Source organism: Salvelinus fontinalis, chromosome 17 (assembly GCF_029448725.1).
Source record: "Salvelinus fontinalis isolate EN_2023a chromosome 17, ASM2944872v1, whole genome shotgun sequence".
NCBI lineage: Eukaryota > Metazoa > Chordata > Actinopteri > Salmoniformes > Salmonidae > Salvelinus > Salvelinus fontinalis.
In genome coordinates this window covers 44,002,604-44,029,482 of record NC_074681.1, presented here as the reverse complement: position 1 = coordinate 44,029,482, position 26,879 = coordinate 44,002,604, and the positions used below count along the sequence as shown (strand labels likewise).

The 26,879-nt window shown below is 40.9% G+C and overlaps 1 protein-coding gene across 2 annotated transcripts; it reads left to right on the top strand.

Annotated features, from left to right (window-relative positions):
• The first annotated feature begins 17,980 nt into the window (after positions 1 to 17,980).
• Positions 17,981 to 21,070, top strand: mycb (MYC proto-oncogene, bHLH transcription factor b). 2 transcript variants are annotated; one of them, XM_055867566.1, is made up of 3 exons: positions 17,981 to 18,149; positions 18,614 to 19,265; positions 19,746 to 21,070. In XM_055867566.1, the coding sequence occupies exons 2-3, from the start codon at positions 18,623 to 18,625 to the stop codon at positions 20,288 to 20,290; spliced, it is 1,188 nt and encodes a 395-aa protein (XP_055723541.1). In that variant the 5' UTR covers positions 17,981 to 18,149; positions 18,614 to 18,622; the 3' UTR covers positions 20,291 to 21,070. The 2 variants fall into 2 exon arrangements, with proteins under 2 accessions (XP_055723541.1, XP_055723540.1); XM_055867565.1 differs by having other exon boundaries at positions 19,743 to 21,070.
• Positions 21,071 to 26,879: the final 5,809 nt, after the last annotated feature.

Genomic DNA, 26,879 nt, shown 5'->3' with positions numbered 1-26,879 from the left:
GATTCTTTAAAGTAGCCACCCTTTGCCTTCATGCCAACTTTGCACAATCTTGGCAACACTCACTCACACTCAGTCGACTGCAGTGAAAACTTCATGATCTTTGATCATATGATTTTTGTAAATATTTCAACACACCTTGAAAGGCGGTGACCGACTTGACAAAAATCAAACGAGCCTAATATCTTGGCAATTGATACAAACAAGCAACTTATAAAAAGATGCTCCAAATGAAAACTGAGATGACTGAATATTGTAGGAAAGATACATCTTTAAAACACTCATAAGACTAAATTCCATCGCTATCGGGAAACCGGGCACTGATGAACTTCTGGAATTCTCTCTGACCAGTATTCAGAGACACTCTTTTAACTCTAACTTTCCTCTTCAAACGAATTATAGACCACTTGTATTGCTGATCCAGATAAAGGCCCATCTCTAGCACATCAAAGGGCAACCCCAAAGGCTGCACAATGGAGACATCTAATACAAGTGACATGGCAAAACTGTATCTTGTAAGAAAAAACCCATACCCCACTACTGCTTCTACTGAAATAGGATATAACAGCAGAATGTGCCTTTGCCAAGAGTACTGTGTTGGAAATTCTAACCAAGTCAGAGAGACTTTGTAATTTCTTCAAACAATCATCTTTATTTAATATTGATTAATTATTGCAATAGTTAAGCTGTCGACCCCACACTCTAAAATGTGTTGTAGAGGCTTAACCTTTACAGACAATGCTGGTTCTTATATAGCTGACACTAAGAATGCTTAGTCATGGCTGGTTCCACCCCTCCCATGCTGATCAGGGGCACCACAAGCCACTTTGGGTTCATCTCGTGGTTATCTGCCACTGGTGTTGTTTCCCAGATGCAAGAATGATTAGACACAATAAGGGTTTTGTTCTATTCCTCCAGGCGCTCTCTATCTCAGTTACACCCACCACATCTTATATATGGAATTCCAGGCTCTTCTCAGTTCACACAGACGAGAAAGTACTCATCAAAGCTATTTGATGCATAAACAGTATTATAACATCATCTTGTAATGTTTCTCTCACAATAGGCACAATATGAAGCTAGAGATGTTTATCACTCTCCTTTTCCTTTTTCTTCAGCTGTTATCTCTTTTTTCCTTTTTGTCTGTGTACTGCAATTCAGCTTTGGGCTGTAAGTGTGTAAAGGCAACCTAAAAATAATAATAAAAACCCTACAACTTTTTTTTACTTCCCAATAGTCTGGAGTTGTAATTCATTGTAATCACATGTAAGTACATATTTGCTATATACAGATTTTATGTTCATTTTCACTGCCATTTGCAGTATGCTGCAAATACTGAAAACAAAATCATTTTTTTCAGTTTCAGTGCCACCAATAAAATACAAACGGTCCCACTATATAAAGTAAATGCATGTATTCAGGACATATAGATGCTGACATTGACCTGTGCCATAAAAATGGCTCTAAATCAAAGTTTATTTGTCACATGCGCCGAATACAACAGGTGTAGACCTTACAGTGAAATGCTTACTTACAGGCTCTAACCAATAGTGCGAAAAAAAGGTATGTGTGTGTGTATTGATAAGTAAAGAAATTAAACAACAGTAAAAAGACACTTGAAAATAACAGTAGCAAGGCTATATACAGACACCGGTTAGTCAGGCTTATATAGGTAGTATGTACATGTAGGTATGGTTAAAGTGACGATGCATATATGATGAACAGAGAGTAGCAGTAGCGTAAAAAGAGGGGTAGGCGGGTGGCGGGACACAATGCAGATAGCCCGGTTAGCCAATGTGCGGGAGCACTGGTTGGTCGGGCCAATTGAGGTAGTATGTACATGAATGTATAGTTAAAGTGACTATGGATATATGATAAACAGAGAGTAGCAGCAGTGTAAAAGAGGGGTTGGGGGGGGCACACAATGCAAATAATCCGGGTAACCATTTGGTTACCTGTTCAGGAGTCTTATGGCTTGGGGGTAAAAACTGTTGAGAAGCCTTTTTGTCCTAGACTTGGCACTCCGGTACCAAGGCTCTCAAAATATTTTTACCATGTGTAAAACGTTTTATCATTGCACTGTGATACAAAAGATAGGGTATCGGTGTGCTTTAGGACCATGCGGATGCCTCAGAGCGGTTGGGTAGGCTGTTTGGCGGTTTTAGGAGACTGTATTTAGGACCACTCGGACACCACAGATCATGCGGACAGGCTGTGTAAAGGCTAGTGGTGCACGACTCCAGGATTTTTGAAGTCGACTCTTGCTCCTGTGGTTGGAGTCGTAGGAGTCGACTCTTGCTCGACTCCCGAAACACGTTGAAACGGATGCGCACACACATACACACCATCTCATTGTAGCAGAGTCCTACTAGGAAGACTACATTTTAATTCCAGAGGGCTGACATAAGCATGATTTGTATTTATTAGGGATCCCCATTAGCTGCTGCCAAGGCAACAGCTACTCTTCATGGGGTCCAAAAACATTAAGGCACTTACATCACAAATAAAACCAAAGATAACTTAAAATGATGCAGCCCATTTGCCTATAAAAGGCATATTTTGTTTTAATATAGAAGGTAAAGTGTAGGAACTAGAATATTTCAGTGATATTTCTGCTGTGTGCAGCCTTGACGGATCCCATGGGATGATAAATGCTGATAGACCTATTATTTTCCATGTCATAGCCCTATTTGAACGTTATTACTAGAGACATTGGTTTTGTAATTATTATCCAAGCATATGCGTTATTCCAGAGGACCATTCACACAGGACTCATTTTTCCAAACTGCCCCCTATAATTACAATTTTTTTCGGATTGATTTGACTTTTATGACGGAAACCTGGAGGTTTTTATTCTAGGTGTGGAGATATTTCAACATCATGTCTAGAAAATAATAGGCTACACTGATAACGTGTGCTTGGCTGCTAAACGTATAGGTCTTCCCATAATATTTAAATTGATGAAGTGTAATCACAATCATTCTTTTAGTGATCCGTCCATAGTATACGTCCTTCCTAATAACAATGCCCCACATACTGCTGATTTGAGCTGCTGAACCGTATTTTCACATGGGGCTGTGTTTATGGATGAGAAAGTGACCTTGCCATTTCCAAAAAGTTTAGCGGGGATGCTGCTTTGCGATCTATCGCCTAGGACAGTGCTCTCCAACCGTGTTCGTCGAGAGCTACCATCCTGTAGGTTCTCTCCAACCCTAATCTAGTGCATTGGATTCAATAATTAGCTGTTTGATAAACTGAATCAAGTTAGTTACAACTGAGGTAGGAGCGAAAACCTACAGGAAGGTAGCTCTCCAGGACCTAGGACATCAACAGCCAGCCAGGGTTTCCTACAGGCAAAACATTTTATTGGACATTTAGGCCTAATTAAACGGATGCATTTGGCGATGTTCAACTTGAAACCTTACAAAAAAAGATTGCAGTCAGAGTGCAGTATTACTGCAGTATGCTGCAAATACTGCATCCAAAATAAAACAGTTTTTTCCCTGTCATTTTGCAGTATAACTGTAGATCAAATGCAGTATGCTGCAGTTATTCTGTAATTACTGTGTCCAAAATACCACAGTCGACTGCAGTTTCTGCACTTTTACTGCAATTTCAAAAGAGAATTCACTGGGATTATGAAGAATAGTTTTGCCATGCTCATACTCAATATATACTTTAACATACTTTTAGTGAATTTACGACACAAAGCTAGATACCGATTACCAAGCTATTGCCTATGTGCACGGTTCTGGCTGTCTCTCTGCCTGCCCCGATCCTCTCTCTCCTTTGCCTGCTCCTCTCACTCTTTTCTATTAAAAACGCTAGTGTGTGTTTGGTCTTTGGTCTGTTGTGTGGAGAATAGTTCAGCCTACTCATTGATAGCCCCTACTTTAGTGAACTTGCGTGAGACATTACAAGCCAAGAAATTGCGAAATACACCATTGCGATAGCCTATAGTTTACATATTTTGATTACCGATGCACGGTTCTGACTGTCTGCCTGGTGGCGGACATGCCTAGCTGTGCCCCTCCCATCTCTCTCAATTCAATTCAATTCAAGGGGCTTTATTGGCATGGGAAACATATGTTAACATTGCCAAAGCAAGTGAGGTCAATAATATACAAAAGTGGAAGCTCGCGCTTTCTTTGCTGTGAAAGATGCGAGAGTTTGTGTTCTCGAAGTGTCCTACTGACACGTGTGCTCCCTCTCCAGCCTCTAGGTCACCAGGCTGCTCGTTAGGGCGCACACCTGTCACCATCGTTACGCGTACCTGCGTGTCGTCAGACTCACCTGGATTCCATCCCTTCCCTGATTACCTTCCCTATTTACATCACTCCCTTTGGGTCCTTCCCCAGGCGTCATTGTTTCTGTGTCATGTTTGTGTGTTGTTCGTGGTTTCTTGTTTTGCATTGTTACGTTTATTCATCAAAACACAAAACAATATTCGATGATGACATTTCTCTAAAACAGGCTACGGGCTACATGTGCACCACCAGAACAGTAGGCTAAGTTATGAGGGGGACAGCGACCAAAATATTAGGGTGAGGCACAAGAGCTACTATTACTTTCTTAGCTACAGTATACATATCTCCCTGGCATATTACATAATTTATGCAGCAGAATACAATACATTTTTGGACTCACCTTGTTGTGCTGTGCCTCCTTGAACAGGAAGGTGGCACGGCGGTCCTTCTTGTGGGCAAATTTTGTCATTAAAGTCTGGCATTATCTGGATTTATGGTGCCTTCAAGGCAACTGGGAACTTTGTCATGACTTCCGCCGAAGTCGGTTCCTCTCCTTGTTCGGGTGGCGCTCGGCAGTCGACGTCGCCGGTCTTCTAGCCATTGCCGATTCACTTTTCATTTTCCATTGGTTTTGTCTTTGTTTCCCACACACCTGGTTGTCATTTCCCAATTAATGGTAATGTATTTTACCCTCTGTTTCCCCCATGTCTTTGTGTGTGATTGTTTGTTGTTCAGGTCGGAACGTTTCCGGCTGGTTTTTTCCGGGTGCTGTTTTCACCCGTGCTCTGTGGCAACTGTTATTGTTCGCACATAGGTATTGTTACTTTGTGCTATTGTCACATCCTGGCCTTAGTTTTCTTAGTTTTCTTAATTATTTTAGTTAGGTCAGGGTGTGACATGGGGAATGTATGTGTTTTTGTAGTGTCTAGGGTGGTTGTAAGGTTTAGGGCACAGGTGTCAAACTCATTCCACGGGGGGCCGAGTGTCTGCGGGTTTTCGCTCCTCCCTTATACTTGATTGATGAATTAACATCACTAATTAGTTAGGAACTCCCCACACCTGGTTGTCTAGGGCTTTATTGAAAGGAAAAAACAAAAACCTGCAGACACTAGGCCCTCCGTGGAATGAGTTTGACACCCCTGCTTTAGGGGGTTTATTAGAGTAGTTGGGTTTATGTTTAGTATAGAAGTCTAGCTGTGTCTCTGGTTGAGTGTAGGTATCTAGGAAAGTCTATGGTTGCCTGAATTGGGTCTCAATTAGAGACAGCTGGTTATTGTTGTCTCTGATTGGGAGCCATATTTAAGGCAACCATAGGCTTTAGCTGTTTGTGGGGAATTGTCTATGTTGAACGTAAGTAGCTTGTGTGTGCACTTTCGTTTGTAGCTTCACGGTTGTTTGTTTGTTTTTTGTATAGTTTTTGTATAAGTGTTTCGTTTCGTGTTCATCTTCAAAATAAAGAGAAGATGTATTTTGCACACGCTGCGCCTTGGTCCAATCTCATTCAAGAAGACGACCGTGACAGCTATTTCTTAAGTAAAGTGCGTTGTTCACTCATCTCTGCTCTCCTGCGCTTGACTTCATGCACCAGCTACACCCACCACCTGATACTCTGAAAAAAAAACAAGCTCAAATCATGACGTCAGTGATCTTCAGATCGGAGCTCTACAAATTTGGGCCGAGTTACCGACTTGGAATTCCGAGTCAGATGACCATTCAAAACGTATTTTCCCAGTCGGAGCGTGTTTTTATCAGAGTTCCCAGTTGTCTCAAACTGACTGAAATCTGAGATTTCCCAGTTCAGAGTTTCCAGTTGTTTTGAACGCGGCAGAAGTCATGCTGGATTGACAGCATGGCCAATGTATTCAACCTTTTCTGGCTTATGGTGTTGCATGTTAATGTTTATCCTTTTAAGCTTGAGACCATTCAACTTAGACTTGTAGTTCACACCCTATCCACTGAATAGCAGACTAGTGATTGCTTTGCAAAGCTTGCAGTTAGCCGTTGACATTTCCAACTTGTTGTGTAATGTTTTTGTCCAATGGGCAATAATCACCGGTATGTTTTATCTATAAATTTATCTTCATATGAAAAGGCTTGAAAAGGATTTGCCAGTACAGTGGCTTGCGAAAGTATTCACCCCCCTTGGCATTTTTCCTATTTTGTTGCCTTACATCCCGGAGTTAAAAAGGATTTTGGGGGGGGTTGTATCATTTAATTTACACACTTTGATGATGCTAAATTTTTTACTGTGAAACAAGTAAGAAATAAGACAAAAAAACTGAACTTGCATAACTATTCACCCCCCAAAGTCAATACTTTGTAGAGCCACCTTTTGCAGCAATTACAGCTGCAAGTCTCTTGGGGGTATGTCTTGGCATATCTAGCTACTGCGATTTTTGCCCATTCTTCAAGGCAAAACTACTCCAGCTTCTTCAAGTTGGATGGGTTCCACTGGTGTACAGCAATCTTTAAATCCAACCACAGATTCTCAATTGGATTTAGGTCTGGGCTTTGACTAGTCCATTCCAAGACATTTAAATCTTTCCCCTTAAACCACTCAAGTGTTGCTTTAGCAGTATGCTTAGGGTCATTGTCCTGCTGGAAGGTGAACCTCCGCTCAGTCTCAAATCTCTGGAAGACTGAAACAGGTTTCCCTCAAGAATTTCCCTGTATTTAGCACCATCCATCATTCCTTCAATTCTGACCAGTTTCCCAGTCCCTGCCGATGAAAAACATCCCCATAGCATGATGCTGCCAGCAGCCTGCTTCACTGTGGAGATGGTGTTCTCGGGGTGATGAGAGGTGTTGGGTGTCACGGCCGTCGAAAGAAGTGGAGCAAAGTGCAGCGTGGTGAGCGTACATTCTCTTTTATTTTAGTAAATGTTGAACAACAAAACCAGAAATCAAGAAACTTCTGTGAAGCTCACAGCGCTATAGTGCCACTAACAAAGATAACTACCCAACATCACAGGTGGGAAAAAGGGCTGCCTAAGTATGATTCCCAATCAGAGACAACGATAGACAGCTGTCCCTGATTGAGAACTATACCTGGCCAAAACATAGAAACCACAAATCATAGAAATAAAGAACATAGAATGCCCACCCAAATCACACCCTGACCAAACCAAATAGAGACATAAAAAGGCTCTCTACGGTCAGGGCGTGACATTGGATTTGCGCCAGACAAAGCGTTTTCCTTGATGGCCAAAAAGCTACATTTTAGTCTTATCTGACCAGAGTACCTTCTTCCATATGTTTGGGGACCACATGCCTTTTGGCGAACACCAAACGTGTTTGCTTATTTTTTCTTTAAGTAATGGCTTTTTTTCTGGCCACTCTTCCATAAAGCCCAGCTCTGTGGAGTGTACAGCTTAACGTGGTCCTATGGACAGATACTCCAATCTCCGCTGTGGAGCTTTGCAGCTCCTTCAGGGTTATCTTTGGTCTCTTTGTTGCCTCTCTGATTAATCCCCTACTTGCCTGGTCCGTGCATTTTGGTGTGCGGCCCTCTCTTGGTAGGTTTGCTGTGGTGCCATATTCTTTCCATTTTTTTTATGGATTTATTGGTGCTCCGTGGTATGTTCAAAGTTTCTGATATTTTTTTATAACCCAACCCTGATCTGTACTTCTCCACAACTTTGACCCTGACCTGTTTGGAGAGCTCCTTGGTCTTCATGGTGCCGCTTGCTTAGTGGTGTTGCAGACTCTGGGGCCTTTCAGAATAGGTCATGAGATCATGTAACAGATCATGTGACACTTAGATTGCACACAGGTGGACTTTATTTAACTAATTATATGACTTCTGAAGGTAATTTGTTGGGCCAGATCTTATTTAGGGGCTTCATAGCAAAGAGGGTAAATAAATATGAACGCAGCACTTTTCCGTTTAAAACAATAAAAAAATAAAATTAAACAAGTCATTTCTTTCATTTCACTTCCCCAATTTGGACTATTTTGTGCATGTCCATTACATGAAATCCAAATAAAAATCTATTTAAATTACAGGTTGTAATGCAACAAAATAGGAAAAACGCTAAGGGGGATAAATACTTTTGCAAGGCACTATAGATTGTCAACTTGATTCATGATGATGACAGCTTGTCTAGCTAAGATTTTGAAAGTATGATGTTGACATAATCATTTTATCTGTGGCCAATGACCTTGAGCCTTCATGGATAGGCACTTCTAATGTAAATTTATGGCAGCACCCAATGGGCTTGAATTTCCGAGCTCTCCCCGTTGATTTTGGGGTGATGTAGTGTCCCCATGAGTGACAGAACACTGAGCCAATCACGGCGCAACTAGAGAACATTACCAACCCCTACACTCTGTATTTTGCGTTGGCTGCCCCAACACCACAGAAAGCACTGAGCTATGCTGAAACACCTGCATTTTGGAGCTGCCTTACTCAAGAAAGCAAAAAAAGAGACCATGTTTGTATATGGCTTTATTAAATCAATTCTTCTTTTTTTTAAATTGCAAACTGATATGCGACACGGATTAATGTCAAAATAAAATGCAAAACAAGCAACAAATGTATTTGATATTTTATCTAAACAGGTGGGGCTCAAAACAGGTGGCCACTCGACCCTGTTGCCTTATTTCATGACTAAACATGGGATCTGACTGTCACCCCGGCACATTTTGGATGGCGTGAAACCTACTTGGTGAAACCGGAGGTGATAGTACTGGGGTGGGGGCGATTAGTGAAATGCACAGGCTGTTCCTAGAAGAATCTAGGAGGGAGCCAGAAAAGCCAAGTGAGTGTGGGTCCAACTGACAATCAAGCATTAGGGAGCTGAGGTAATCAGATATAACATCCAAATGGGGGGCAGTGTACATTTGAGAGGCAGCAGTCTAAAATAGGGGGAGAAAAGACACCTCCTTGACCTCAGGAGACTTTCCAGAGATGTTAAGGGTTGGGATCCATTACAAAACAATAACTCAATGCAACGGTGGCCTTTTCAGTCCTTAGGTTGCAGTTTGTGCAGCCGTGTAATACTTCTTCTGTAGCTTGAGAGGGCTAGCATTTCACTTAGAATGCAGCAATATGTTTTTCAGCTCTTAATGGAGATTCAAACTATTCTTACACTTTATGCATATGCATCCATTTTTCATTAAATTTCAATGTCTTTAAAAGGACTTCTTTGAAAACTAGATATAATATGTATTTTTCATCCAACTTAATTAAAATAAACTAGGAAATAAATGAAAGATAATCAAACAAAAGCTGGGGCTTTATCTCAGAGGAACTAGATAAAACAGAAGAAAAAAAACTGCCATAAGCAATCCCCCAAGGCCAATGTTTGTTTATTTTTTTAACTGTCAGTCTCAATCTGCAAAATGCATAATTTTGTTTAATAGAACAATACAATGAATAAACTGACCAGGTGAAAGCTATGATCCCCTTATCAGTGGCAACTTGTCTTCCAGGACCCATATTTCCACGGCTATATTCATGTATACAGTGGATAAAAAGTGCCATCGGAAAGTATTCAGACATTGACTTTTTCAACATTTTGTTATGTTACAGCCTTATTCTAAAATGGATAACATTTTCAGAAATCCTCAACAATCTACACACAATACCCCATAATGACAAAGCAAAAACAGTTTTCTTTACATTTTACAATTTTATAAAATATGAAAACAGATATACCTTATTTAAATAAGTATACAGACCCTTTGCTATGAGACTCAAAAATGAGCTCATGTGCATCCTGTTTCCATTGATAATCCTTGAGATGTTTCTACAACTTGATTGGAGTCCACCTGTGGTAAATTCAATTGATTGGACATGATTTCGAAAGGCACACACATATCTATATAAGGTCTCACTTTTGACAGTGCATGTCAGAGCAAAAATCAAGCCATGAGGTCGAAGGAATTGAGTGCCCGAGACAGGATTGTGTCATGGCACATATCTGGGAAACATTTATGCAGCATTGAAGGTCCCTAAGAACACAGTGGCCTCCATCATTCTTAAATGGAAGAAGTTTGAAACCACTAAGACTCTTCCTAGAGCTGGCCGCCCGGCCAAACTGACCAAACTGACCAAGAACCCAATGATCACTCTGACAGAGCTCCAGAGTTCCTCTGATGAGATGGGAGAACCTTCCAGAAGGACAACCATCTCTGCAGCACTCCACCAATCAGGCTTTTATTGTAGAGTGGCTAGATGGAAGCCACTCCTCAGTTAAAGGCACATGACAGCCCGCTTGGAGTTTGCCAAAAGACACCTTAAGACTCTCAGACCATGAGAAACCAAATTCTCTGGTCTGATGAAACCAAGATTGAACTCTTTGGCTTGAATGCAAGCGTCACGTCTGGAGGAAGCCGGTCACTATCCCAACGGTGAAGCATGGTGGTGGCAGCATCATGCTGTGGGGATGTTTTTCAGCAGCAGGGACTAGGAGACTAGTCAGAATCGAGGCAAAGATGAATGGAGCAGAGAGATCCTTGATGAAAACCTGCTCCAGAGCACATGTAACCGATATGAAATGGCTAGCTAGTTAGTGGTGGTGCGCACTAATAGCGTTTCAATCGGTGACGCCACTCGCTCTGAGACCTGAAGTAGTTGTTCCCCTTGCTCTGCAAGGGCCGATGCTTTGTGGCGCAATGGCTAACGATGCTTTGTGGGTGTCAGTTGTTGATGTGTGCAGAGGGTCCCTGGTTCGAACCCAGGAAGGGGTGAGGAGAGGGACGGAAGCTATATTGTTACATTGATGCTGTTGACCCGGATCACTGGTTGCTGCGAAGGAGGAGGTCAAAAGGGGGGTGAGTGTAACCGATGTGAAATGGTTAGCGATGGTGCGCGCTAATAGCGTTTCAATCGGTGACATCACTCGCTCTGAGACCTGAAGTAGCTGTTCCCTTTGCTCTGCAAGGGCAGCGGCTTTTGTGACGCGATGGGTAACAATGCTTCGTGGGTGTCAGTTGTTGATGTGTGCAGAGGGTCCCTGGTTCGAGCTGAGGAGTGGGACGGAAGCTATACTGTAACACACACAGGACCTCAAACTGGGGTGAAGGTTCAACTTCCAACAGGACAACCACCCTAAGCACACAGCCAATACAATGCAGGAGTGACTTCGGGACAAGTCTCCGAATGTCCTTGAGTGGCCCATCCAGAGCCTGGACTTGAGGTTTTCGATCATCTCTGGAGAGACCTGAAAATAGATGTGCAACGACAATCCTCATCCAACCTGACAGAGCTTGAGAGGATCTGCAGAGAAGAATGGGAGAAACTCCCCAAATTCAGATGCGCCAAGCTTGTAGCGTCATACCCAAGAAGACTCGAGGCTGTAATCGCTGCCAAAGGTGCTTCAACAAAGTACTGAGTAAAGGGTCTGAATACTTACGTTATTTTTTATGTGCACCAAAAAATAAAAAACGTTTTTTGCTTTGTCATTATGAGGTACTGTGTGTAGATTGATGAGAGAGAAAAAAACAATTTAATACATTTTAGAATAAGGCTGTAACATAGTAAAATGTGGAAAAAGTGAAGGGGTCTGAATACTTTTTGAATGCACTGTATTTTCATAATGTTATGATCTTGAGAAGGCTGGCTGAATTTTGGCAGAGTATGTTCTTTTATCTCAGCATGTCTACAGATTCTCCCTTCTCCCTGTTTTTGTTTGCTTGGAAACGTTGATACTGTTATCAGAAGACACTTTGTAACCTAGCATTTATAGCGGCTAAGAAATGCATTGCCATTAATTGGAAGGTTGGTTATCCCCTCACAATGTCACAATGGATGGCAGAAATGTTATGTATCACTCAATCTGATTTATTACAAGGGTATACTGTGCAACTTTCACAAGGTCCTTATATTGAATAGCCTACTGTATGACAAAAGGGGTCTCTATTGAAAACATCAGATTTTTTTAGTCGAGCAGTCACAAATATCTATATTTTTTCATGGCACACGAGACACCTGTGTGATTTGCGCCTGTCTCTGTGGACTAATCCATTGAGGATGCCAAAGGGATGACACAGTCCAAGAATATGGGGATTGTGGCTCAGATGCACAAGTTTCTCTCCAAAATGTGCTCTCTCCCTCCATTTCATGGGTATTCATTGTTTCATAACTTCATTGTGTGCATTGTTTGCTGTGTCTATCAATTCCCAATTACATACATCACCAGTAGTAGCCTATTTCCCGTTCATTTCCATAATTTCTAATCTGCAATTTTTGTTTGGTTATGGTAATTTCTGTTAATGCATTCAACATATTATTATTATAGTCATTTACCATTCATTCTCATTGTCGGAGTGGACATGTGTTTTGCAGAACTCACAACCTATGCTACACTTGTGAGGAACACGTTTTTGTTTATTTTATTACATTTAGGAGTTTTATCAATTTATTCATCGTCTTTTGTTTTAAATGCTCCTGTCAATGTTGAGTAAGGACGTGGACCTGATTATGCATATAGAGGAGTACTAGTTTACCTGGCCTGTGCGCAATTGTAGGCCTATAAATGTGACCCATTTCAGGAAACTAGGCATATGTCGCCCTTTGAACAGAAACTTTTTTTTTATTATCAAAATGCGTTTTTGGGGCAGAAATGCCTTCTCAAACATGTGAACTTTCATGTGCCTTATTAACAAACTTGTATGCCATCTGTAAATGAGAATACAATTGTTAAATTACGAGCCTAGTTGGTTTAGGCACAGAAAACGAGAGGAACCTTCCGACTAGCCATGATTGGCTGAGATAATGAGTGGGCTGGACATGCCGAGAGATGAGTTTGGATTGGTCTGCCATATAGCACGCTTCTGTCTATTTGAGCTGGTCAGTATGTCGAGGTAATCCTCTCTAACATGGCTTTCTTTTTATGTATCGCATAGTAAAACTACATAAGCCTAATGTCAAGTTAAAGTGTACTGTTAGCTTGCTAATGTTATGGAGAAAACAAATGTCTTCGGATTACATCTTCAAATTAAGGGCAATCATGGCATTTGACAGGAGATGATGATCAATGATGTACACGGGTTAGTCTAGCTAGCTACATTTTCAGATATTACACGTTTCTAATTTTGACAGAAAGTGGTTTCATTTCAAGTTAAAGTGTACTGTTAGCTAGCTAACGTTAGCTGGCTGGCTCGCTAGCTAACGTTACGTGTATGATATTATTATTCGTATCTCAGACCCATTTGCTTGACTAGTTATAGCCTAATGTTAGCTAGCTAACATTGAACCTGGTTGGTTAGCTACCTGCAGATTCATGCAGGGTAGTAACGTCATGAGATGGTATTATGGTTCGGGGGTGGCAGGTAACCTATTGGTTAGAGCATTGGACTAGTAACCGAAAGGTTGCAAGATCGAATCCCCGAGCTAACAAGGTAAAAATCTGTTGTTCTGCCCCTGAACAAGGCAGTTAACCCACTGTTCCTAGGCCGTCATTGAAAATAAGAATTTGTTCTTAACTGGCTTGCCTAGTTAAATAAAGGTCAAATAAAATAACAAAAAAAATGTTTAGCTAGCTCGCTACATAGCTTAACAAAATACTCCACTATTCAAGTATACATTTCAATAGAATGTCACTGCAACAAATGTTGATAGACATTTGTAAATTCCCGCTGGCTATCTTCTCCAATTTCAGACCACGGGTAAGATAGTCTAGCTAGCTACATTTTCAGATATTAAACAGTTTTAATTTTGACAAAGTGGTTTCATTTTAAGTTAAAGTGTACTGTTAGCTAGCTGGCTCACTAGCTAATATGATATTATATGATATTATTATTCGTATCTCAGACCCATTTGCTTGACTAGTTATAGCCTAAAGTTAGCTAGCTAACATTGAACCTGGTTGGTTAGCTACCTTTTTATTTTTATTTTTTATTTTACCGTTATTTTACCAGGTAAGTTGACTGAGAACACGTTCTCATTTGCAGCAACGACCTGGGGAATAGTTACAGGGGAGAGGAGGGGGATGAATGCGCCAATTGTAAACTGGGGATTATTAGGTGACCATGATGGTTTGAGGGCCAGATTGGGAATTTAGCCAGGACACCGGGGTTAACACCCCTACTCTTACGATAAGTGCCATGGGATCTTTAATGACCTCAGAGAGTCAGGACACCCGTTTAACGTCCCATCCGAAAGACAGCACCCTACACAGGGCAGTGTCCCCAATCACTGCCCTGGGGCATTGGGATATTTTATTTTATTTTTTTATTTTTTTATTTTTTTTAATAATTTTTTTTTTTACCTACAGATTCATGCAGGGTAGTAACGTCATGAGTTGGGATTATGTTTCAATGTTTACCAACCTACAGGTGTTATCAAAAGACTCATCTGAGTGGGCCAGATCGCAGAATAACTGATGAATTTATGAACGCTCAACACCTGTTGAATATGGCCGGTGTCAGTAAACGTTGGCAAAAAAGCATAATTAAATTGTTGCCAGCAGCACATTTACAGTCACCAACGCTCTGGATAACATGAAAACATCCTAACTAGCTCTGCTAGGATGAGTAAAATGGTCAGAGTGGAGTGTTCTCTCATGATGTGTCTGGAAGCCGCTAGCAAGCTAGCTAACTTTAGCTTGACTGCTGTTGTGAGGTCAGAATGCTCGGATCAACACTACTCCTCAGCCAGAGCATCCAGTGTGCGCTCGATTGCTCCGAGTAAAACACTGAATTTACGAACGGACAATCTGACAGCACAGTCACCAGCGCTCTGGATAACGTAACAGCCTAACCACGCTAGGCGAGTAATGTTCAGTAAGCTGTTCTCTCATTTGTGTCTGGAAGTAGCTAGCAAGTTAGCTTGCCTGACTGCTTTTAAAAAAATTATAATTATGAACAAAACAAATACAAAAACAGAAATTTACAAACAAGAGTACATAAACCTAACAGACAGGGGTATTACATATTAAGATACATTTTCAATTTGTTAAAAAGTTTTATGGTACCTATTGCTTTTTTTGTTTTTACACTTAATGATCATTTCAAAATAATATTTAAATTCTATCTTAAACAATGTGAAGAGGGGTTTGTTCTCCGCCCACTTCATTTTATGGATAAAGAATCTGCCATGACAAATAAACAAATTAACAATGAAAGTTAAATCAGGGTCCATATAATTTGGATCAAAATAAAACATAATATCAGAGTCTTTCAAATTAACATTAATAGTAGTTTATTTTAAAATAAAATGTTCTAACTCATTACAAAATCTTATGACATAAGACCAGTCCCAAAATAAAGGCTCCTGGTCACAAGCACAAAATACACATTTGTTAGCTATTTTGAATCTGTGTATAATAAAGGTATTGACTGCTGTTGTTAGTACAGAACGCTCGGATCAACCGCTAAAGAGATGGATGGGGCTAAAGTTTAAGAGGGTGTGAACGATGCTGAATGGGTGTAGACAAAGGAGGGCTCTCCAGTAGTAGTACCAAAACATTCAAAGGCCATTTTCTCAAAAGTGAGTTTACAAGTTTATCAACTTTCAAAGAAAAATTACTTTCCTACTGTTCTTCAAATGTAGTGTATGATATACCATTTTGTAGCTCGGAGTCTACTTTTATCCAATGTAAAAACACAATTTCAAATGTTCTTACATAAGACCGATTTGAGCAGGTCGGTCACAAATGTGCCAATCTGGGGGTGTCTGATTGTCTTAACTCACCACCACTAATGAGCTGTGGAGCTTCTCAAACTATTTTCTTTTCACCTCAAACAGCAAGTAAACAAAGTCTGTTTTTAGAATCAATTGAGAATGACAATAGGCCCTCAAAATGTTGGCTATTAATTACATAATTGGCAATGGCAATAAAAGTTACTTTTAGATTTGTGTCATTTTCATTTAGATTTAGATAGAATGTAGATTAACCACAGACAATGATTTTGAGATACAAAGTCTATTATAAATTAAATTAAACTGTTCCACGAAAATGTGCATATGAAAATCATAACTGGCAAGCAGATTGGTAGAAATGGTAAGATAAATTGGCACTCTAAATGGAAAAGGTTGCCGGCCGCTGGTTAAGCCTATTACCTGCAACTTCAGGAGCATAACGGCAGAATCTGTGAAGGCCAGCAGCAGCGGGAAGAGGGTTCGGAACAGGTTTTTTTCTTCTTGTTAGGCTATCTTGATCTCTGGCTCTCTTTGAGCCATTTGTGTGTCTTCATTATTTAATAAAATAGTGTGCTTATTAAAGAATCAGTTCATTTTATTAAAACACATAGGGTGTGTCTATATATGAAAAAAATACATTTTTAAAAATGCTGACCACTCGATTGGTTGAAAGAAAAGACTGCTCTTGGTGAAGCAAGATTTTTTTTCCCGGTCGGGGACAGCCCTAGCAGAAATGCAGGAAACGAGTTGTAGATGCCCAAAAAAGGGAGGACCCCTGCCAGGTTATGTCTTCTAAAACCAAAGTTGCGCCCCTGGTAGCAGGGAATCTAGATCTGGAGGCAGTGCTTCGAAAGGAAGGCGGTAGTGCTGCACTTAGCTATCTGCTACATCTTTATTTATTTAGTCTATGTCTGTATTTATGTCGCGTATGTCTGTATGTGTGTTTGTGTAATGTGTCCCTGATTTACTGCACTAAACCAATCTCCTTACAATTTTGGAAATTGGGGATATCACTTTTCACCAGCTGAGGGAGCAATTGCACAATAGTTCAGTTCTCTCAGTGCACTCTGTTACTAGGCGTGGGCACACCGCAGGATTGTCAAGGTTATCATATAATTCAGCAAAATTCCCCGTAAACCACTGATGCTGACAGGAATGTGCATTATGTTGTCTTTTACTTTAAAAAACGACAATGTAGTACAATTACAACAAGTATTTCAAATATACAGCAACTGAATTAGCCCTACAAACATTGTATTACATTCAGTTTGATTCATTCTAGTCTATGCATGTGAACCATTCCATTTATTCTATGAATACAGCCTATATATAGCATATGCAGATAAAAGATCATGTTTCAAGAATGCATATTGCAGTCTTCAAATTTCACAGGGGCTTGCACCCATTGTAAAGGCATAACGTTTTGACATTCAATGCAAGCGTTCATCGTTGACATTTCACCATTGGCTTTTCTACATGTAGGCTACTAGCTAGGTCCAAGGGTGAAGGAAGCCATGAGTAAAGTTGTGACAAATAAACAGTGTACCATGATGCCCTTATTTGAGCCAGCTGACACATTAACGTGGTGTCTTGTATCTACACAAGGTTATTTATTCATTTCATTCATTCAAACAAAATACTATGGTGTAGCCCATATTGTTAAATCTCCCTTTTAAATGCATGACGTGTACAAAAACGCTTAGATTCAACATAAATATCAAAATAAACACTGAACTCCATTCAATTTCATTAGAATTTGGAGGTACACACTTGGCTGAAAGATGTCTGCACAAAACGGTGAGCGAATTTTCCCGGAACAAGCCACTGCATCATTTACTATCATTCTTCTGTCTCGTCTGTGGAGCTACGCAATTACTACGGCCACGCCCCTCGACAAACTCACACTATGTATGATTCCGCCCTGGAAAATAGTTCCCCAAATAGCAGCGCCATTGGGCTAAAAGTCTCCATCCTTATATTAAATCAAACACATACTCCAATTGTATCAAGTTGAGGGATAATTTCTAGTGTGCAAAATAATCCCCATATGTAGTGTTTATGTTACTACGCAATGTACATTTGGCGGGAAAGAGCACTGGGGTTTGGCGGAGTGAGAAACAAAATCCGTAGTATTAAAACCCGCGGGAGCAGCTGTTGTTAATCTTGCAGTCAGCAGGGTGTCATAGACACACACAGCGTTGGGCTCGAAGGACTTTACAACAACGGTGTCGACTTCTCCCACTTTCACTTCGGCTGTTTTATTTCGCCTGCTTGTTTTCTCAACGAACAAGTATTTTGTTTGTGGTGTCACTGCTACGGTAAAAATATGCTTTATTCCGTTTAATGGTTGTTTTTGACAGCTTGTACGAACTGGTTAATAAATTGAAATTTGACGTCTTAGTCAAATGCTAGACTTCTCTAGCTATCTCTCGGCTAATATGGCTTCTCACTGTAAATTGTAATGTGTCGAGCTGGACTGTAACTGCGAAATCGACTCATGAAATGCCGGGTGTTTATTTTAAAACTGACAGCTGTTCCTTTGGCATGCATTGGATTAGCTTCCTAGTTAACCAACGTTAATTCTTGCTGAGCTCTTGGAATGGGTCATCCAAGTTTTGCCATTTAAATGTATGGATTTTGCAATACAATAATTGTTCGATTATTTCCCAACACCCGAGGCTCGAGACGGGCTGTTAAATGAACTGATAGGTAAGGTTTTCACGTGCTGGAATCTTGACGCACATCTAACATGACTCATTTCTTTTCTCCCACTTTATCACAGGCAGTCACAATGCCGCTGAACTCAAATATGGCTGGTAAAAACTATGATTACGACTATGACTCGGTCCAGCCCTACTTCTACTTCGACATTGAGGAGGATAATTTCTATCACAGCCAACTCCAACCCCCTGCTCCGAACGAGGATATATGGAAGAAATTCGAGCTGCTGCCGACACCGCCGCTTTCTCCCAGCCGGCGACCCTCTCTGTCAAGCCTCTTCCCTTCGACTGCAGACCAGTTGGAGATGGTCACGGAATTTCTCGGGGATGACGTGGTGAACCATAGTTTCATTTGTGACGCGGACTACTCCCAGTCTTTTCTCAAATCCATCATTATCCGGGACTGTATGTGGAGCAGTTTCTCGGCTGCCGCTAAACTGGAGAAAGTAGTGTCCGAGAGACTAGCAACGCTGCAAGCTAGGAAGGACTCTAATGCGGCCGGGGACGCTAGCACAGTAACCAGCACGAATCCAAACTTGAATTACCTGCAAGACCTGAACAACTCCGCATCGGAATGCATTGACCCTTCTGTGGTGTTGTTCCCTTACCCGGTTGCCGAGAACCCTAAACCCACACAAACGACTACAGCGTGTGCCATGGATTTGCCTTTGGATACTCCACCGAACAGTGGTAGCAGCAGCGATAGCGATTCAGGTGTGTATTAGCGCCACATGTTAATGCTGTAATTAAATTATTCATAGGTGGACTGCATATCGTTTGCATAAAGATAATACTCATGTTGTGATAACGCAATTCTGGTTTATGCATGTTTTGTGGTTTGTATTAATACACTACTGTGCGAGTACTGCTTTTAAGTGGGGCATGGGGTTTGCCATGTCACTGGTTTTTGCTTAAGGAGTTGTCTCACTCAATTTCCAAGGGTGGGGGGTTGGCCATTGCATCCACCTTGTGCAGCAATGCTCAGCAGAATGGTGGATTTCGTTTTATGTTACCGGGTGGGTGGAGATTTCAGTTAAAGACCAATGGAATGGTCTAAAATTAGCAGACTCCGCCCACCTGGGGAAATGGGCCATGAAAACTAACTCCACCATTGAGGGGCAGGGAGCCAAAGTCATCGAATGGATATGGTGATATAGTCCACATGGTTAATAAATGCTTTTTTTTTTACAGAAGAGGAGGAGGAGGAGGAAGAAGAGATTGATGTGGTGACAGTGGAAAAGAGAAAGTCTGTAAGGAGGTCAGACTCGCACATGTCTAGCAGCTCACACCTCTGCCCCCTTGTCCTGAAACGGTGTCATGTCAACATCCACCAACACAACTACGCCGCTCACCCGTCGACGAGGAGCGAGCAGCCCGTCAAGAGGATTAAGTTTGAGAGCAGTGGGAGAGTACTCAAGCAAATCAGCAACAACCGCAAGTGCTCGAGTCCCAGAACGTCAGACTCTGAGGATAATGACAAACGCAGGACTCACAATGTGCTGGAGAGGCAAAGGCGAAATGAGCTCAAGTTGAGCTTTTTCGCATTACGGGACGAGATCCCGGACGTAGCGAGCAATGAGAAGGCAGCCAAAGTGGTCATACTCAAAAAGGCAACAGAGTGCATTTTCAGTATGCAAACGGACGAGCAGAAACTGTTATTGTTGAAAGAGCAGTTGAGGAAAAAGAGTGAACAGTTGAAAAGCAGACTAGAGCAGCTGAGGAACTCTCAGCAAGTTTAATGAATGAAAGGGTGCCATGTTTTTATGCCCAAAGTAACTTCTTGTGTAGAGTGGTGGTGCATGCAAATGCAAAAATGACTCGGTATCACAGGTATCGGCCAGACACCTGGGCTGGAATCAGAATTATTATTTTCTTTCACTGCCTCACTTGAACTTTCTAGGGGTTATCAATTTCTTATTTAAGTATTTTATTTTTATTGATGAAAGGTTCTGCACAGTTGTCTACCTTAACTTAATGCTTTTGTATGTTTTGTACATAATTCTCGAATGTATTGATCTCACAAATACATTTTTATAAATCACGTATGACTGGTGTCACGTGTCCTACCTTGAAATTAGAACTTAATTTGCATTAGATAGTCATGAGCATGGCTTGCCTGTTTACTCTGACCACACTTTCACACAAGTCCTAGCAACCTCATGCTAGCTGGCCTTTTGCCAACCCTTTAATTTTAAGGTCAAAGCTCCATTTCACTGTACATGTCTGCTTAGGTTTACTGCACACAGCCATGTGCATGATGTGCTTAAAGCCTTCCCACACTGTACATCAGTATCTTTAATGATCATTACATATCACACTGACCGCCCGGTTTCCCGCTAGAACATATGCTTATGAGTGTTTTTACCGATACATTGTTTCTACAACAGCTGCCGTAACATGCGTCTTAATTGATTTTGAAATGGGCTTGTAGCTTACTTTATGCAGTAATCTCGGTCTTCACTTGAGGCATACTTTTATCCTTTGCTTGTTTTGTAACAATTGTAAAGACATTGACAACCTTTGTATTTGTAGTCAATTTTGTTCTGAAGTTATCGGCGGTCAAACAAATGTTTAGCGGAGATAGTGTACAAAATTACGAGGAAGGGCAAAAAAGATCTAACGATGCACTTAACTGTTCTCAACAAGCGTTCTCAATAGTAACATCCAGTGCTTTTGGGAAACTGGGCCCTGGCAAGCTTGTACTTTTAATTTTTTTTGCTTTTGATGTTATGTCAACCGGCGTAGGCTGGCTACGTCAACTGGGCGCCTCAAGCATTGCATCGAAGAACAATCTGTTGGTTTGAGAGTCCAGCATGGTGTCATTTCCGGCTGTGTTCCTATTGGTCAGTCACAGGGATCATCTTGTAACACCAGCCACATTATACAATAAAGGCTCAACATTTCTAACTGTCAGAACATTGTCGGAGCCTATGACCACACGTAGTTAGTCGACAAACCAAGACCCTTGCCATGTCTGAATACCCGTACGAGCATACTATGTACTCATCGTCACATACTTTTTAGCACGTACCATTTGGTAAAAAGTATGCCAAATTCAACTGACCTGCATCACATTTACCAGCCGTAGCTAATTTGTAATTTGATGAGTCTAAACTGAATAGAAATGCAGTTATAGGCCTACTCAGTATTCCTATCACATTCTACCTATACTGTAGTGCATATTTCCTGTCTATCCTTAAAAAGGACTGAATACATTCATTGTTTGAATTCATATTTAGAGAAACCGAAGTGATGTATACTTTGGTTTCTAGTACAGCCTAGTACACACCAACTGTTCAACTCAAAAGGGTATTGTGCAGAAAAACATGTAGAGTTGGGTGCAAAGCAAATTCAGATCTGATGAAGGCCACGAGAACAAAAAAACACTTCAATGACAAAACAGAGATCCACTTTGGGTAAAGATGTAGCCAACGATGCAATACTAGTGGTCATTTTAAGGAGAACAAAAACTACATTAGCCTACTTTTGAACACCACCGCAGAAGCTTTGCTATTCAACATCTTCCCAAATAAGTAGCCTGGTTTTGTTTGGCTACTTGAACTAGTCACTCAGCCCACCTTTTCCAATGCATTGTGCAAAAGTGTGCATCGAATTCTACTAGATGGAGAGCTGAAATGAGTGTAACATCCTGGCATTTAAACCAAAGGTTTTTAAAAAATCACATACTATAAAACATTATTTTGGCATGCTGAGAATGCAACAAGCGTGATTACATTATTTCCCGCTACTGGTTGGTATCGGTAGCACATCCCCATATCTAATGATCAGTTGTTGTCAAAGCCTAAATGAGTATGGCATTTAAAGTATACTTGATTTTCAAAATGTTGCATACTATTAAACTTTTTTTAGCATTCTCAAACGGCCTACTATTTAGGATGCAAGTATGGGTATTTGCACGGCTCCTGTCACACTGAACAAGCCAAGACATCCGACAATCATTTATGACATAAGAATTTGGCTACACTGGTAATTTTGTCTCGGACGGCAAAATCGTGTCATAAGACGGCTAAAATTGTAGTCTGTGCAGGCTTTTATGGGCAAACGCATGAACACAAGCTGCCCTGCCACTCTCTGTAGTCCACGTGGGGAAAATACGGCAGTGTATCGCAAGGGGGGAGGGGAACCAAGTTCACTCAAGTCATTTTAGTTAATCACTCAGTGTCTTTCAGTTTAGAATCTTGAATGACATGGACGCTACAAATTATTTTGTAAAGCAAACTAAACTGAACAAAAATATAAATGCAACATGTAAAGTGCACCATGTTTCATGAGCTGAAATAAAAGATCCCAGAAATGTTCCATATGTACAAAAAGCTTTTTATTTCTCAATTTTGTGCACCTTTGTCTACATCCCTGTTAGCCCTTTTGTGGCCCAACCATGGCTGCGCCCCTGCCAAGTCATGTGAAATCCATAGATTAGGGCATAATGAATTTATTTAAATTGACTGATTTCTTTATATCAACTGTAAATCAGCAAAATCCTATGTTGCATTTATATTTTTGTTGAGTGTACATTAAATTGAACTGTATACTTGGCAGTTTGAATAGGATCTGGCAGTAGTTTGACACCCCTCCTCTTCCCCTTCCCTCATTCCCCAGTCCCAATGTCTCTGCTATTCCTCCCCAGCTGGCAATGTTTTGGAGAAGACTTATCCTTACGTCAGGTGCTTGTCCTACTTCTCAGACTGCCACGAGAACTCAGGAATGTCTGAAAACGCTGAAAGGCTGAGTCATGATCCTGTTTTAGTCAAGTGTCTCCCCTAGCGCCATTTCTCATTTTTAAAAGCCACACATACTATACTGTCTGTGTTTGTATTATAGTTCATCTTCAGCAGTAAAATGCTGTGTTGTGTTCGAGACCATCTCAAGCAAGAACCGATTCAAGACCGGAGCAAATCCAGTCAAGGTCAAGACCGAGACCGGGAGTGGGACAAAGGGTCCGAGACCAAGTAAAGACTGAGACAAGAAAAATGCGAGCCCAATTCAAGACCATGATTGTCCTTTTGTCAAATCACCACCATAATAAAAGTACAAAGTATTTCTGTGTTCATATTTCAGAACAAAATATGGATTCTTTAGACATTCAGAACAGTAAAAAAATGAATGCTGAGGGAAAATAGAGCCATTCTACAAATTATTACTAACCCAAACACAGTGGGGAACAATGGGCCTTCTACGCCTTCAGAGAAGGGCTAAGGATTTATAAAATAATAATGATAATGATATTTTCAATGATGTTCTGATTTAATGTCTTCAGATTTTGTTGGAAAGGAAAGGGTTAACACTGAAGAATACCCCATTGTTGTTGGCTAGTTTGCAGCAGGTGTTATCAAAATGAACTTTCAACAAGACATTCAGTTTCAAATGATCATCTGGTGAGTGGAACTGTGTTTTCTATTGCAGCGCGCTTGCTGTTAGCCATCTGACAGCATATTAGCAACATGAAATGTTACAAAAATCGGTTCATATACACCCCCAGGAAGAATGACACTTTTTGAAAGAAGATATGGCTATTTTCATGTTTTCATAAATTCTTAGAATGTTTGTTCGGGCTCTGGCTGGGCCACTCAAGGACATTGAGACTTGTCCAAAAGCCACTCCTGCGTTGGCTTGGCTGTGTGCTTAGGGTGGTTGTCCTGTTGGAAGGTGAACCTTCGACCCAGTCTGAGGTCCTGAGCGCTCTGGAGCAGGTTTTCATCAAGGATCTCTCTGTACTTTGCTCTGTCAATTTTACCCTCAATCCTGACTAGTCTCCTAGTCCCCGCCGCTGAAAAACACCCCCACAGCATGATGCTGCCACCACCATTATTCACTCTAGGGATGGTGCCAAGATTCCTCCAGATGTGACGCTTGGCATTCAGGTAAAATAGTTCAATCTTGGTTTCATCAGACCATAAAATCTTGTTTCTTGGTCTGAGAGTCTTTAGGTACTTTTTGGCAAACACCAAGAGGTCTGTCAAGCGGCCCTTCTCCCCCAATTGATCAGTTTGGCCGGGCGGCCAGCTCTAGGAAGAGTCTTGGTGGTTCCATACTTCTTCCATTTAAGAATGATGAAGGGCACTGTTTTCTTGGAGACCTTCAATGCTACATAAATGTTTTGTTACCCTTCCCCAGATCTGTCTCTTGACACAATCTACGGACAATTCCTTCGACCTCATGGCTTGGTTTTTGCTCTGACATGCACTGTCAACTGTGGGACCTTATATAGACAGGTGTGTGGCTTTCCAAATCTTGTCCAATCAATTGAACAGGTGGACTCCAGTCAAGTTGTAGAAACAGTTTTTTTTTCTGAGCTCAAGTTCAAGTCTCATAGCAAAGGGTCTGAATACTTATGTAAATAAGATATCGGTTTTCTAAAAACCTGTTTTTGCTTTGTCATTATGGGGTATTGTGTGTAGATTGAGGAGGTGTTTCTGTTATTTAATCAATTTTAGAATAAGGCTGTAACGTAACAAAATGTGGAAAAAGGAAAGGAATCTGAATACTTTTCGAATGCACTATATATATATATATATATATTATACCTAAAGGGGTCCAACAATTTAAAATCAAATATCTAAATCATCCATAGTATGACCATCTTAAAACATTTCCATATGTCAGCTTATACCCCACCCACCCTACTTATAGTTGAAGTCGGAAGTTTACATACACCGTAGCCAAATACAATTAAACTCAGTTTTTCCCAATTCCTGACATTTAATCCTAGTAAAAATTCCCTGTCTTAGGTCAGTTAGGATCACCACTTTATTTTAATAATGTGAAATTCAGAATAATAGTAGAGAATTATTTATTTCAGCTTTTATTTCTTTCATCACATTCCCAGTGGGTCAGAAGTTTACATACACCAATTAGTATTTGGTAGCATTGCCTTTAAATTGTTTAACTTGGGTCAAATGTTTTGGGTAGCCTTCCACAAGCTTCCCACAATAAGTTGGGTGAATTTTGGCCCATTCCTCCTGACAGAGCTGGTGTAACTGAGTCAGGTTTGTAGGCCTACTTGCTCGCACACGCTTTTTCAGTTCTGCCCACAAACTTTCTATGGGATTGAGGTCAGGGCTTTGTGATGGCAACTCCAATACCTTGAATTTGTTGTCCTTAAGCCATTTTGCCACAAATTTGGAAGTATGCTCGGGGTCATTGTCCATTTGGAAGACCCATTGGCGACCAAGCTTTAACTTCCTGACTGATGTCTTGAGATGTTGCTTCAATATATCCACATAATTTTCCTGCCTCATGATGCCATCTATTTTGCGAAGTGCACCAGTCCCTACGGCAGCAAAGCACCCCCACAACATGATGCTGCCACCTCCGTGCTTCACGGTTGGGATGGTGTTCTTCGGCTTGCAAGCCTCCACCTTTTTCCTCCAAACATAACGATGGTCATTATGGCCAAACAGTTATATTTTTGTTTCATCAGACCAGAGGACATTTCTCCAAAAAGTACGATCTTTGTCCCCATGTGCAGTTGCAAACCGTAGTCTGGCTTTTTTTATGGCAGTTTTGGAGCAGTGGCTTCTTCCTTGCTGAGCAGCCGTCCAGGTTATGTTGATATAGGACTTGTTTTACTGTGGATATCTGTTTCCTCCAGCATCTTCACAAGGTCCTTTGCTGTTGTTCTGGGATTTACTTTCACTTTTCACTCCAAAGTGCGTCTCATTCCTGAGCGTATACTCATATACTTGCGTACTCTTGTTTGTGCAGATGAATGTGGTACCTTCAGGCATTTGGAAATTGCTCCCAAGGATGAACCAGACTTGTGGAGGTCTCCATTTTTTTGGCTTATTTCTTTTGACTTTCAAGCAAAGAGGCACTGAGTTTGAAGGTAGGCCTTGAAATACATCCACAGGTACACCTCCAATTGTTTCAAATGATGTCAATTAGCCTATCAGAAGCTTCTAAAGCCATGACATAATTTTCTGGAATTTTCCAAGCTGTTTCAAGGCACAGTCAACTTAGTGTATGTAAACTTCTGACCCACTGGAATTGGAATACAGTGATATTATATATCTGTCTGTAAACAATTGTTGGAAAAATTACTTGTGTCATGCACACAATGTAGATGTCTTAACCAACTTGCCAAAACTATAGTTTGTTAACAAGAAATGGGTGGAGTGGTTGAAAACGAGTTTATATGTCTCCAACCTAAGTGTATGTAAACTCCCGACTTCAACTGTATGTAGAAAAACACAATTTTATTTAGCCTTTCTAGGGATCTTTTGTTTTTCAACCAGATTGAGACATGAGAGAACTGCAGAGGAACTTGATTCTGATGTGTTACATCTTAAACTTTCCATTTATGAAAGA

What these genes read in the sequence shown, in the direction of transcription:
- mycb (XM_055867565.1), top strand. Translation starts at nt 18,623, where the DNA reads ATGCCGCTGAACTCAAATATGGCTGGTAAAAACTATGATTACGACTAT. An exon ending in CAGCAGCGATAGCGATTCAG is followed by an intron (nt 19,266 to 19,742) that starts GTGTGTATTAGC and finishes TTTTTTTTACAG; the next exon opens with AAGAGGAGGAGGAGGAGGAA.